We start from the raw sequence: 15,370 nt of genomic DNA, 5'->3' as shown, positions 1-15,370 counted from the left end.
CAGAAAAAACTGACAGTGGATTTTATCTTTTGACCCCTGCAGAATGTACCCTGGATGAAAACACAGAAGCTGACGTTGTTCTATTGGTGGATGGCTCCTACAGCATTGGCCTGAGTAACTTTGCTAAGGTCAAAGACTTCCTGGAAACCTTGGTGAAGACATTCCAGGTTGGTCCCAACCGCATCCAAATTGGCCTCGTTCAGTACAGCCGGGATCCCTACACAGAGTTTACCCTCAATAGACATCAAACGCTGGAGGATGTGCTGCGGGCTGTGCGGACTTTCCCCTACAGGGGAGGCTCCACCAACACTGGAAGGGCCATGACTTATGTGAGGGAGAAGGTCTTTGTCCCGGAGAAAGGAGCTAGGCTCAACGTACCAAGGGTGATGGTGCTGATCACAGACGGCAAGTCCTCCGATGCCTTCAAGGCCCCTGCCTTGAAACTGCGAGATGCAGAGGTGGAGATCTTTGCAGTGGGCGTCAAAGATGCAGTGTTTAGTGAGCTCGTGGCTATCGCCTCACCTCCTGAAAATACTCACGTGTACCAGGTGGACGATTTTGACTCCTTCCAGCGAGTGTCAACGAAGCTGACGCAGACCCTGTGTCTGAGGATTGTGGAGGAGGTGAAAGCCATCAAGGCAAGGGGTGAGTGAGTGAGCAAGTTCATTGCTACAACCATTCACATTACATTTCATGGAGCAAACTGTCCCTGTACCCAGAAAACAAAAGAACTGAGATATAAATTTGTCTCTGGCATTGGCATAAAAGAGGTGGTATCATTTTGACTGCTTGTTATACCCACTGTCTTCTTGGTGTTGTATTAATGGAACTAAACATTGGGCAGGGCTTGTATCAGGTACCACAACCCAAGATTAATTACTACTCAACTGCTTGTTTTGCCCAAGGATTCAATGAAAAGTGTGTTAAATTTTTCAAAAACCTGAACCAGACACATTTCAACTGTTCCCACAGCTTTGAAATAGCACCATCCAATATGATCACAGGAATCTCGATGGACTTATGTAAAATTTCTCCATTTGCTATTTGATAAACTTATTAATCCACTCATTGCCAGTCCTGTCAACTTCCATCACAGTCCCTGTGCTGTGGGTGCATCACAGTGCTGTTTAGGGAGGGAGTTCCAGAATTTGATCTCAGCAATACTGAAGGAACACGGCGACGTAGTTCCAAGTCAGGATAATTCAGTAGCTCGGAGGGGAACTGGCAATTGATGGTGTTCCCATACGTCTGCTGCCCTTGCCCTTCTAGATGGTAGCAGTCATGAGTTTGGAAGGTGCTGCCTCAGGAGTCATGCCAGTGTATCTTGTGTAGCCACTGTGCATCAGTCTTGAAGGGAGTGAATATTTAAGGTAATGGATGAGTTGCTGATTGAGCAAGGATGGAGTCTTGAGTGCTGTTGGAACTGCACTCATTCAGGCAAGTGAACAGTATTCCATCACACTCTCGACTTGTATCATGTGGATAATGGACAGGCTCTGGGGAGTCAGGAGATGAGTTAATTGCTGTAGAATTCTCAGCTTCTGATTTGTTCTGGTGGCCATGCAGCTTGGGTAGTAATTGATTCAGTCAGTTTTTTGGTGGGTGAGGACCCCTCATATTTGGTGTTGTAAGATTCAGCTAAATTAGCAAATAACTCTCTCAACTTTGTTAATAGGCAAATTGGGAATATCACATAATGCTAATTCAAGGCAGGAACACCTTACTGTTGAATATTCAATGTGATTTCTTTTTATAGAAGAGAGGGTAATGAAATTTGCAAAGAGTGAACCTTCCGATTAACAGCGGGGCTTGTCTTTGAATGATCAGCTTTTGATTTTCCTTTTGCCTTGTTGATAAGTGTTGGTGTTCAGATTAAGCAGTCCTGATCCAGCAAGAGAACTGGTGTGTTACCGCAATGTTTAATGACCAGAAGATACAGGAATAGAAGCATGCTATTTGGCTTGTCAGGTCACCTTCGCCATTCAATGAGATCATGTCTGATCTGACTATCCTCAACTTCCTTATCCCCACAAGCCTTGATTCCCTTGCTGATTATAAAATTGTCTATCACACCTTTGAATATGGTAATGTTGTTCAAGTGAATATGAAGGTGCAGATCTGTGGAATCAAAGATAACTCATCATTGAAAGCCTTCACGCTGCACAAATATACATTGAAAAGTTAAAATTAAGGACTCATCATTCCATTAAAACCAGTAAATAATTGGTGTCTGTTTCTCTGACTATAGCCTTCACGGCAGCCACGGATTTGCGGATCTCAGAGGTAACATCTCGTAGCTTCCGAATCAGCTGGATTGGAGCTGGCCCAGATGTCCTGTCCTACTTGTTGAAGTATAAAGTGGCAGCGGGAGGTGACTTTGCCTCCATCCAAGTGCCTGCAGACGAGACGACAAAAGTCCTGACTGACCTCCTGCCTGAAACGACCTACCTGGTCAATGTGATTGCAGAATTTGCTGAAGGCAGCAGCCTTCCTCTAGAAGGACAGGAGACCACTCTTGAAGGTATCGTGTGGCTGTTGTCTACGGGATTGGAGTGGTAATTAGCTACAGAATAAGAGTGTACATGCTACCATCAGAAGTTTGAGAATTCAGTCTGAAGATAAAATGCAGGCAACAGTAAAAGAAACTGATTATTATAAAGGCGCAACTACTTCTCTAATGTCCTTCTGAAAGAAGGATATGCATAGATATAGCAACTTTCATATCTACTGGAAATCTCAAAGGGTTTTAGTCAGTGGAGTACTTTTTATAGTGTAGTTCCTATTGTAATCAAAACATTAATGCAATATTTTCTCCTAACTGTCCTCAAAACAGCTACCAAGGCTGGCTAGAATGAGGAGGTGATGTCATAATTGCTACCTGGGCTAGTGTATGGGCAAACTACACTGTTCAACCACTTTATTGTCCAATTAACCCTTGATAGAAAGGATGCCTTTGTATATGCATGCATGAATCTATATTCACACCACATAAATGCCAAGCAATGGCTGTCTCTGATGAGATAATCTACCGAAACTCAGCAGCATCTGTGGAGAAAGAAAATGGAGTTCATGTTTTGAGTTCAACATAACTTCTTCATATCAGGGACTTGAGACATTAGCTCTGTTTCTCTCTTTGAAGATGCTGCCAGATCTCTGTTTCTCCAGCACATGATTTTTATTTCAGATTTCTAGCATCTGCAGTACATTGCTTCTGTTAAGGTAGTCTTTGAGCTTCTCTTGATACACTGCTCCCTCCATGCTTTGCTTCCACCTGAATTGCATCCACATTAATAATGGGCTAGTTAAAATCCCCAATAATTACTTCTTGATTGTTTTTAGCCTTTCTCAGAGCATTTTTCGCATATTTGCTATTCTATTTCCTTACGATTGTTTGGGAGTCTGTGGTACACTGCTAGTAATATGATTACCCCTCTTGTGATTTTCAGTTCAAACCAAATAGTGTGAATGTAAAGTTTTAGCAAGTGTGTGGCCATAGCTGAGGTGCCTTCAGGTGGGACTGGTATGCTGTTCCTCACTGGTCACTCAGGTACCCTCTTCCCAATCTTTCAATGGTAACTGCCCCAATTTTAATGATGCTGATGCTTTAAGGGCATGTTGCATTCTTTGAAGATGTGCATACATGAAACTACAGCCTGTCCACACAGCTTCTGCCACAAAAGTGAAATGAATTTGACCTCAATGGTTCCCCAGATTATTCCATGACTTCTCGCCCCATCGCACATCAGCATCATCCGAAAACGCTGTGCATGTTTCGTGCTGCCTATGTCCATTCTCCCCTCTCTGTTGCCTCCCAGCAAAAGTGGCAGTTCTTTTGCACATTGAACCCTGCCCTTTGCAATTGTAGCATTTCATCTTCTTTTTCCCTTCAAAATAAAGTTTCCAAGGATCCTTCTTTGTACTTTTAGTTCCCTGCGCTAGCTTTGTTTGCTACAAAGAATATTAAATATCTTTCTATCTGTGGAGAGTTTCATTTTAAGCAACTTGACAGTATTTACTGTATTCTGTCCTAATTAACATTTCACAACTCTTCTCGAATTCCCAATTTTCTCCCCTTATCTCTTGAAAAGAGAAATTGCTAAAAAGAATAGTTCTAGGCTATTGAAACTCTCTGCTGATGCTCCTGTGAAGATTTTCAGGAGAAAGCTTGCATGATGAATACTCATCTGTGATTTTATAATCTTGCCTTTATCCCATGTAGTTTTCTATACACAAACTTACAAAGTATACAAAATCCAAATGTAATCACACATGAATATACACAGATGCCAATGTGTGCACAAGCCAACAATGAATAAACATGCACACACACAAACACACAAGTCTACACACACCAACATACATGTGCAGTCCAACATACATACACACCAGCATATGCACAAACTAGCCTACACACAAGCAAGCCAATACAAACATGGACATCATGAACACTCAATTTAACACCCTAACAGGCAACCATGCCAAGGTACATATGCAAACAGCATTTTCCAGCTGGGTGGAGTCACTAACAATTTAAGGCAGACAGGCAAATTGCTTCTTCGTATTGCTTATCTGAGATTCTTTGCCCAGTTCAAACGCTCAAAAATAACTCCGGAGATCAGGTAATCAAACCCATGATCTCTCCAATTCTGTACTTCAAACCAAACCATCCATTAACTCAACACTATTACCAAAATGCTCATTGTTACTGTTTACATTGTTGCCTTATATAACTACTGACTTTCATGTCAGTTTAATCTAGACTTTAAGGTGGATAAAGAAAACTCAGATGAACTCTGAGATGTGAAGTCTCCAGGGGCTTACTGTAATTATCCCCTGGCAGCCAACACCAAACAAAGTTGACTCATTTAATCTCACTGATGCCACATTCTCTGTCTCCTGCTTTGTAAATGGTCTGACCTTGGGGTAGTGAAGGGAAAGAAAGAATTGTTATCATTGCTGCCAGCAAAGCAAAGCATCAAGTGTCTCTTAGATTAAACTGAAAGAAACAACAGAGCCAGTCAACTGTGAAGTTTAATTGGAGGAAGCATTATAAACCACCACTTTGAATCAACATCGCAGTGACTCGAAGAAAAGGCCACATCTGTTTGATAAAAAAAGGTGCAGATCTTAGATGGAAAACCCACATAATGTGCATTTACCAAATAAAATCAGACTAAGCAAAATGAAATTGCTTCAAGAGGGGTTTTCACAAAAGGTGGGGCCATACAGATTCTACCACTGGATTGTGTCCTCTGCTGAACTTGGATTCACACAAATCCTTCCAATGTACTTCCCACTGCCTCACCTTTGTTCCCAAGGTTAACATAAACCCTCAGCGATTGATGGATGCCTTTTAGATCTCAGTTTTGTATGATCTGCCATTCAGTTCTGATCATGGGTGATCTGTAGAGATTTCTGTAAACCCAATGAGTCTATAACCTAGCCTCAATACTTGACTTAGGTTTTCTGTAAGTACTCAGTGTGACAGTGTAGTGATAGGAAATCGAGACTGGGATGAAATTAGGTTCCATTGTGAATAGTTATTGAAACCAATCCCAGTAAAGATTGGGTGGCATGGTGGCTCAGTGGTTAGCATTGCTGCCCTACAGCACCAGGGACTGGGCTTCGATTCCAACCTCAGACGACTGTTTGTGTGGAGTTTGCATGTTTTCCCCGTGTTTACGTGGGTTTCCTCTGGGTGCCCTGGTTTCCTCCCATCGTCCAAAGATGTGTGGGATAGGTAGATTTGCCATGCTAAGTTGTCTATAGTGTCTAGGCTGGGAAGTACGACTAGATATAGCACTTGGACGAATGGGATCAAAGGTTATGGGGAGAAACCAGGATTAGGCTACTGATTTGGACAATCAGCCAAGATTTTGAAGAATGGCAGAGCAGGCTTGAAGGGCCAAATGGCCTCCTCCTGCTCCTGTCTTCTATGTTTCTATGCAGGGTTACAGGGATAGGGTAGGGGGTGGGTCTGAGTAAGATACTGTTCGGAAGGTCAGTGTGGACTTAATGGGCCGAATGCCTGCTTCCACACTGTAAGAATTCTATGATTCTAAAAATCCATAGTTGTGCATTAAAAAAATGTGCAATTTTTAGTTCTTCACTGGAGAAAAATCAGCCACAAAAGTTGCTGGATTTTTCTATAAACTCACCTGGCTCTCAATAGCCTCCTTCAGGGAAGGGAACTTCCTGCTCTGATGCATTCTGGCTTCTGTGTAAATCTAATTACCCTCTGAAATGAGTAGATGAAGTGACTCTGGTCAGTTCCGTGCCACTATAGAGAGATAGGGCAATACATTTGGTGAGTCCCACACTTCAAATATCAAGTTTATCAATAGAATGTTTAGTGTGGTACAACTGAGGTGTACAGAATTCTATAGCGTTTCTCTGCCTTGCATGTACCAAGAGATTCTACGTTCTTTGCCCAGTTCAAATGAAACACAAAACATTCATATTTTCTCAGCACTATTGCTTTATGAACAGTGTTCATTCATAACTAGTGATATTTATACAACCTGCCAAATTAACCTCAAATACACACAGGATATCATGGCTACATTAATTTATAGTGCTCCCGGAACATAGCTGTTACTTTTAGGTGTAAATTTGTGAAAGTTATTATTTTAAAACAGGTGTAAACAGACAGACTAAACTGTTTCAAATGTGTCAAATGCTTCTGGCACCATGTAAACTCTTTCATAGTGAAGGGTCATCAACTGAGTGTGTATTATTTCTTGACACAAGCTACCTGGGAAGGTCTTAGATTTGGGTGATCATATTGAATGAATGATAATATTTTTACAACCTCTTGGGTACATTTATCCAATTTCATCTACACCAGAGCTAACCTCCTGCAAAGAACCACAGACGTTTTGCAGCACAGAAGGAGAACATTCTGCCCATCGTGCTTGCACTGGCTCTCCAAATCAGCATTTCACTTTCTTGCCTTCTGCTATGCCTGGATTCCTTGACTCCATTTAATTGTTTTTTAGAGATGTTAGTTCAGTTTTTATTTAATGCATGTATTACTCTTGAAGTGTAGTTATTTATTATCCAGTCATTCTGTGGAAATCAGTTAATTTCTGCAATTTATTTTGATGACAATCATCGTTCCAAATCCCTTGGTCATATAATGTTGTCTCCCTGATTGGAGCATTCACTTCCTTATTACTGGTTTTAATAACATAACCAGCAGAGCCCAAAATAGACCTAACAGTCATTTTCCCTGAACTGGTTAACATCTGCTCTCTGGAAATGCACAAGGTGCCAGAATTGGTGAAAGCTCTTGAAGGGTTGTAAGGCTACAGAAGGTTACAGAGGTCAGGGTGGATAATAGGATTTAAATATAAGATTGACAAGTTCAAGTAGAGGCATTAGAACAAGAGGAGATATTGAGTATTGGGGTGATGGTGAACAGGACTTGGTGCAGAACAGCATTAGGGCAGTAGAGTTTAGAATGAGTTGAAGTTGGTGAGACACTCTCCAGGAGAGCCTAAACCCAAACAGTAAGTTGGGGGTAGATCACATAACTTGTCCACTTCATCACAAGACTAGAGTGTGGGAAGAAAAATGAGGATAATGAGAAATGTCATTTTCTGCACCTTTGCTGTCGGTGGATAATGTTGACCAGAATCCAGTTTTTGTGATTAATTCACTTCTGCAACAGGTCAGGATTCCATGAATTATTAAACATTCTCCTGGAAAAAGCTGTCCTTCCTATTGGCCCTGTGGGAGTATGGGCACCATAGAATCATAGAATCCCTCCAGTATGGAAACAGGCCATTCGGCCGACCAAGTTCACACCAACTCTCTGAAGAGCATCCCACCCAGATTCATCCCCCTACCCTATCTCTGTAACCCTGAAATTCCCATGGCTAATCCAAATAGCCTGCACATCCTTGGACACTACAGGCAATTTAGCATGGCCAATCCACATAATCTGCACATTTTTGGACTGTGGGAGAAAACCGGAGCACCCAGAGGAAACCCACACAGGCACAGAGAGAATGTGCAAACTCTACACAGACAGGCATGCACCAGATGGGCTGTGACTCACCACCACCTCCTCAAGGGCAGTTAAGAATGGGTAACAAATTATGCCTTTGTAGGTGATGCTGACATCCCACACTCTCTTTAAAAAAAAAGAAAATCATTAACAGTAATCTTGGGTGACCTCCATTGCATAATTCATAACCCTATCTTTCTTCCTTCCTGTGAATATACAATACACTCTCTACCTTCCTGTGTAATTTCCGCCATCGCTTGGAAAGGCTGTGAGGTTAATGTTAGAATCCACATCTGTTTTGATGGAAGTAAATAAGTACGTGCCAACTGATATACTAAAATCTTTACCATTTTTCAGACTTATTTATCCAATCCCATAAAATCTGTGCTACTACAAACCTGCTCACTTAGCTATCATGTCCAAATTTTGAGCACCACTTACACCTTGGGTACCTTTTGAAAGGGAGAGAGCTTGAATTACATCTAATACTAAATGAAAAGCCTTGTCATTGGCGTTATTGAAAATCTTTTTTTTCTGTAGAAGTAAAGTGGCTTTAATGTTATATGAATGTGTGAAACTTCCACATAAATAAGCATCTATCCTGTTAATAATCAATGCCTACAATCCATTCACTTTATTAACGTACAAAAAGAACATAGTTAATTTTGTTTTTCCTTTTTTAAAAAATAAGTTTGTCAAAGGACTCATTGCAGCTGGCTTAGATGCAAGTAACATTATCTTGGCTCAAGTTGTTGGTGTCATGGGCGTCTATAAACATATTTTTGCAAACCAAACTCTTGAACATCGTACATAAATCATGTAACAGTCAGTAAGAGAAGCTTCTAATTTACCCCTGTACTAGAGCACAGCAGCTTAATGCGCTGACTGTAATTTGTAACTCTGACCCTGCGATGCTCTCAGATCACATGGGGAATCAGACATTATGTTGTTCACGCATTTTGCCAAATCCATTGCATTCACTTGTGGCTTATGTAATGGTATCGCGTACTATCCTAGTACAATATTTGAGCACCCTAGCTCTCACATGATTGCTTGTTTGGGGCTGGGTATGTTTATGCACAAAAGTCTTGGGTTCAAACAGATAATCAATTATTCGAAAGACCATCGGATAAAGGACTTAAACAGGAAGAAATTGCAGGTCTATGGTGAAAGAGACATGGGGATAGGACTAATTGGAGAATGTTTTCGAAGACCCAGTACTTGCCAATTGGCCTTCTTCTTTGCTTTATAATTCTAGAGTTAATTCTTTTTTAAGGGCCTACTGCATTTTATTAAGGCCAGCTGTCCAATGCATTGGTAACTCAACTTAAAGGTAGAAAATCTTTCATTCCCTGGCTATGGTTGCTGATTCAGGATATGACACTTGCAATAAACTTCCCAAAATTAAATCAGATTCCAGTATCTGCACTAATTTACTCCTTCCCACAATTATGCAGGGGACCAGGCTATGTAGAGGATTCCATTTCTAAACCTATTTATGGAGAACTTAATCCTTAGTCAGTGAACAGACGTTATTGCTTTATTGTAAAAACTTAAGACTTAGCTTGGTTGGAGAAGCAATACTTGGTTCTTCTTAAATTTAGTCTGAATTTTGTCATTTATTTCTAAAGGAAGTGTGTAGAAAAGTAAGGAAGTTTTGCTGCAACTGTACAAGGCACGAGTGATGCTGCACCTGGAGTATTGAATACAATTTTGGTCCCTTTACTTGTGGAGGGATGTAGTTGCAATAGAGACCGTTCAGAGGAGGTTCACTAGATTGATTCCAGAGATGAGAGATCTATCTTATGAAGAGAGATTGAGTAGTTTAGGCCAATACTGTCTGGAGTTTAGAAGAATGAGAGAAGATCTAATTGGGGTAGATAAGATGCTAAAGGGGACTGACAAAGTAAATGTAGCAAGGATGTTTCCTCATGTAAGGCAATCTAGGATGAGAGGTCACAGTTTTAGGATGAGCGGTAGCAGATTTAAAACCAAGACGAGGAGAAACTAGTTCTCTCAAAGGCTGTAGACTGTTAATCTACATATTGCAGAGTGCGGTAGATGGTGGAACATTGAATAAATTTAAGGAGGAGATAGACGTATTTTTAATTAGTAATAGGTTGGATGGGTATGGGGAGCGGGCAGAAAGTGGAGTGGAGGCTGAGAAAAGAACAGCCATGATTGTATTAAATGGCAGAGCAGGCCGAACGGGTTGAATTACTTACTCCTGCTGCTAGTTCCTTTGGTTTTAAATGTTCTTAAAAAAGCAAATCAATTAAGAATGGAGATAGTAGGAACTGCAGATGCTGGAGAATCTGAGATAACAAGGTGTAGAGCTGGATGAACACAGCAGGCCAAGTAGCATCATAGGAGCAGGAAGGCTCTGAAGAAGGGTCTAGGCCTGAAACGTCAGCTTTCCTGCTCCTATGATGCTGCTTGGCCTGCTGTGTTCATCCAGCTCTACACCTTGTTATCTCAATTAAGAATGGAGCCAGTTTTTTTTTCTTGAAAACGCAGGACACATGTTTAAAGATTTTAGTGAGATATAAACATCTGAAATTAAAACTAATTGATAGCTGACTGAAATCTGGACTATCATTGCTTTTTCATTAATGTATCCCATAGTACTCTGGGCTGCCTAATGCGCCCTGGTTAACGAACAGTAGCAACAGGCCACATGTTGTGAAATGGTGCATGAATGATTCTGACTTTTTGCCTTAGGTTTATGTAATCTAGCTCCTTAACCAGGAAATAATATTTTCCTTGCCATTAACAATGATGTTTTTTCTGTGTTTCCCCATAGAGGTCGGGTCACCAAGTAACTTGGAGGTATTTGATGAAACCACAGACAGTTTCAAGGTCAGATGGACAGCTGCTCCCGGGAATGTTCAGCAATACAGAGTGGAGTACAGACCGGTTTTGGGAGGCGATAGCAAGGAAGTAATTGTTGGAGGTCTGGAGACATTGGCAACCCTCCAGAACCTGCTCCCAGACACCAAGTATTCAGTGCAGGTTATACCTGAGTACCGAACGCTTGTTGGTCAAGCACTGATTGGACAAGGCACCACTAAAGAAGGTACATTTTACAAGAAATTATTGAATTAATAAATGGGAAAATTTAATAACCTTGTCAGAATAAATTTTAAAAAAGCATGTTTTAGAGTGGATTCACACTACAATGGGGTTCTGCTTGTCTCAGTTGGCCAGATGGCAAGAACGTGCTTAGTTAGACTTGGGACCTGCCACCATGCTCTGCCCCTGAGAGTGGGAGAGAGTAGCTAGCCACCCCTGACTAAAGTAACAGCGCAGGATGAAACACCAGCAGTCAGCCCCAGACCTGCCTTCAGGCAGAACGCAAATAACATAAATGCAACCGTCATTGAGCCAGTTAAATCCAAAACATCACAGCCCAACAGCTGTATTGTTGATAGAAACTCATGCAACAATAGAATAATAACGCCAGTCATTTGCTGCTGGCCCTAATCCTGAGAGCAGCCTCTTGTGGAATCTTGTGGAATAATTAATAATTATATTTCTTTCCCTAGAAATTAACTGATGGGCATCATTCATGGTTAGGATTGGGTAGAGTGACATCAACAGTGTGGTTTAGTTCTCACAGCAGCTGAGGTTACCATGAAGATCCTGCCTTCTCAACCTTCCCCTTGTCTGAGGTGAGGTTGCACACTGCCTACTACAATCATGAAATAGACTTAAATTACTCCACCACAGTTATTAATTGCTCTCAAGAAGAACACAAATGAAGGACAAATGACTCTTCAGGACTGCATAGGTCAGTTCTATCATCAACTGTACCCAATCCAATTAACCCCTTGAGGTAAGATTCTGAAAAACCTTGCTCCATCCTTAACTCCTCCAAAGGTAGATGAGGTGGAAATATGGGATCGCATGGGACGTTAGACCATTTTGACAGATTGCTGCTCTTAGTGTGAAGTCTCCCAGGTCTGACTTTGTAGGGTAGGTGATTAGGAAACCAGGAGCGTGCTCTCTGTCAGAGACTACGATGAAACTGGTGTCAGCACAAGAATGAAACTGGAACTAAATTGGACCATCCTTTTATAAACATTGCAGTAACAAATAAAAACAAGTAAAGAGCTACTTGAATTGTTTCAAGATGGTTACCACATCTCTGGATGTTGCACGCTGTCCAAATATCATTATGATTGTTTGTGAAATGAGCTTAAATTCTATGTTTCAATTACCGCATCATAAACATCCCCAGGTACCTGCGATTATGTTTAACATATGTGTTGTTGTCAATGGAAGGGGATGAGTGGAAAATTACATAGTGTTATGATTACTTAAATCTGGTCATTTTCATCATGTGAAACTTTTAACAATTTTATCTGCCAAAAATTATAACTTATTACCAAAGGAATAGTTCATAGTTTTGAGTTTTTGGAGATGTGGGGAGGGGGAGCAGGAATGTTGGGCACAATGGAAAGCTCACAAGAGTGTTGTAAGACACAGAATAGTGGGGCAGGGGTTGTAGACTGGAGTCCAACTCAGTGCCGGGAACAGGGAAGGAAGAAGTTTCTCTTGATGGACCAAAAACATTAACAATTCTTACAGCTACTGATTCTTGCAATGTGGGGAATGGAAGGGAATTCTGCGATGGGTTTAGGGTCCAATCCTGAAGACAACAGAACGTGTAGGAACAGGCAATTTCAGGGCGCTGGTGAAATCGACTTCTGGTTAAAAAAATAAAATAAAAACAGTGTACATTTTTACGAGTTTCTTCAGTGAAGATGTTAATTATCCATCCCAAAACTGGGCAGATGAAAATGTTAATCAGCTCCGTTTTATCTCAGATTATGTGCCAATACATCATGAAAGTGACCGCAAGTTTCTTCCCGAGTTTTGACACATGCTAAGGAAAAGTGAGATCAAAAAGACATTGTGGAAAGACTTGCCGTTGTACCAGCTACAGCACAGATGTTTCGAGGTCACAAGGTTCTGGATTTAAGACCTGAGCACAAGATTTTAGGCTAACATGTCATTGCAGTACTGAGGGTGTGCTGGACTGCTTGAAATGCTGAAGCCACGAATAAACTCTGTGGCAGACAGACAGGAGGCTGGAAGAACACAGCAGGCCAGGCAGCATCTGGAGGAAAGGAACAGTCAATGCTTCAGGTGTTACCCTTCTTCCAGTCCTGCTGTATTCTTCCAGCCTACTGCTTGTCTACCTTGGATTCCAGCATCTGCAGTTTTTTTGTATCTGAACTCTGTGATTGGATTTGAAAGATCCCATGGCACTGTTTTGATGAACAGCAAGAGAGACTCATCCATAGAGCCCTGGGAGCTTGTTGTGCATGTTTCCTGCATTACACCAGTGACTACACTTCAAAAAATACCTCTTGACTCTAAAGGACTTCGAGACAGATATTAGTGCTGAAAAAAGAGACATAAATGCAAATCTTTCCTTTCCCCTACTTTCTTTCAAATCCTTAGGACATCCTAAGGCACTCAACAGTCAATGAAATCCATCCATACTCATTGCTGTCATGAATGTAGTGACCAGAGTATTTTTTGCCATTCTTAGTTGCTTCTGAGAAGGTGGTGATGAGTGTGTAGCAAGCCCTCAGAAATAGCGAGGAGATTTATATTTCCCAAATTATACCTTATTGCATAAAATTGGTAAAAATTTATTCCAAAATGTTTCAAGTTGAAATTTCAGAAGTTGCACTAGAATTCAACTCGTCTCCATACAACATATTCCACTCTTATCATCGAATCATAAAATTGTACAGCCCATTGAGTCTGTACCACCAAAACTACATGAAATCGGTGCTAGTCCCACTTCCCAGCACCAGGCCCATAAGGGCTTCAATTCAATAGTCTTATGATGTAATAGTGTTAATATTTACAATAAATATTCCATGTCAAGCATATACAGGCTGTTGCAAAACAGTTTGCGCTAGAAATTAACTTTTCTCCCTCCACCATATTTCCATTCAGAGGCACCTCAATACAATTTCATTACTCTTCGTGTTCACCATCCACAGTTCTTGTTAAACATAAAGCCTGCAGGGTTCTATAGATTCAAGGGGTTGGAGGGTTAGGTTTGTATGGATTGCTGTTCAGAGGGTAAGAGTAAACTTGATGAGCCGAATAGCCTGCTTCCACACTGTAGGGATGCTATGAAACTCTTTGACTAAGGAATAGGTTAGGCACTCTTAAATGGAGCTTGATCCCATGATTCCCTCTTTTAGACGATTCAATTCCTGAAGCAACCTGACACCAAGGAACAGGCAAAAGCATGTTGCTGTTTTTAAGTAAAACTCAGCTGAGTGCTTTCTCAAATTGCGAGGTAACAGAATACTTTACAAAGCGGCAACCGATGCATATTTCCTTTGATGTTTAAAAGTTGCATGACATTCACACTCAACCTTTTGAATAGTCCCTCTGCAGAACCTTTGGGCAGATCCCCATTAAAATGTGAAGCGGGGATATGTTTCTGTGTGTTATTGTGCTGTGCGTTGATGTATATGTGTGTGCAAGCATGTAAAAAGAAAAAAAAATGCTGTTCATTGTGCATGGATAATTAGCGACATAGTCACAGAATACAGTCTGTGATAAAATGAAGGAATCTTAAAATGTTGACTGATTCGGTGAGGCTGGCCAGATGAACCTAACTGCTTCAGTCATGTTGGTGGTTAGAATATTGCAGTGGGTTAGGGTTCTTGCCTCTGATTGTTATCCAGTTAATGTTAGACCATTAGACCAGAAGAAATAGGAACAGGGGTAGCCCATTCGGCCCCTTGAGTCTACTCCGCCATTCAATAGGATTGTGGCTGATCCGACATTCCTCACATCCATGTTCCTGCTCTTTACCTGTAACCCTTGATTCCCTTGATCTTGCTGCTCTTTATGATTTCAAGCCATATCATTAGCAGTTTGGTAACTTGACTTCAGCTTTGAAATATCTGGAGGCAAAGATCTGGTGCCAGTTAAAGTGGACATGACACTGTCCAGCAGTCATAAAAATCCATCTGATTCCCTGTCCTTCAAAGAAGGAAGGCTTCCATCATTACATGGACTGGTTTATAGAGTCATAGAGCTGTACAGCATGGAAACAGACCCTTCAGTCCAACTGATCCATGCTCATCAGTTATCCTTAATTAATCTAGTCCCATTTGCCAGCATTTGGCCCATATCCCTCTAAACCCTTCCTATTCATACACCCATCTAGATGCCTTTTAAATGTTGTAATTGTACCAGCTTCCACCACTTCCTCTGGCAGCTCATTCCATACACGCACCACCCTCTGTGTGAAAATGTTGCCCCTTAGGTCTCTTTTATATCTTTCCTCTCTCACCTTAAACCAATGCCATCTAGTTT

At 41.2% G+C, this 15,370-nt stretch overlaps 1 protein-coding gene across 1 annotated transcript in view; it reads left to right on the top strand.

The window, feature by feature from the left end:
• The window catches only part of LOC109915609 (collagen alpha-1(XII) chain-like), a 259,058-nt gene that overhangs the window by 41,270 nt on the left and 202,418 nt on the right, over positions 1-15,370 (top strand). Inside the window, exons 10-12 of the mRNA XM_048601391.1 lie at positions 43-645; positions 2,249-2,521; positions 10,815-11,087. Of these exons, the coding sequence (XP_048457348.1) occupies positions 43-645; positions 2,249-2,521; positions 10,815-11,087 (1,149 nt within the window). The remainder of the gene's footprint in view (positions 1-42; positions 646-2,248; positions 2,522-10,814; positions 11,088-15,370) is intronic.

The sequence above is a fragment of the Rhincodon typus genome, chromosome 9, assembly GCF_021869965.1.
Source record: "Rhincodon typus isolate 14 chromosome 9, sRhiTyp1.1, whole genome shotgun sequence".
In the NCBI taxonomy this organism is placed as follows: Eukaryota; Metazoa; Chordata; class Chondrichthyes; order Orectolobiformes; family Rhincodontidae; genus Rhincodon; species Rhincodon typus.
The sequence above is the reverse complement of the archived record's forward strand: the minus strand, read 5'-3'. Positions and strand labels throughout refer to the sequence as shown.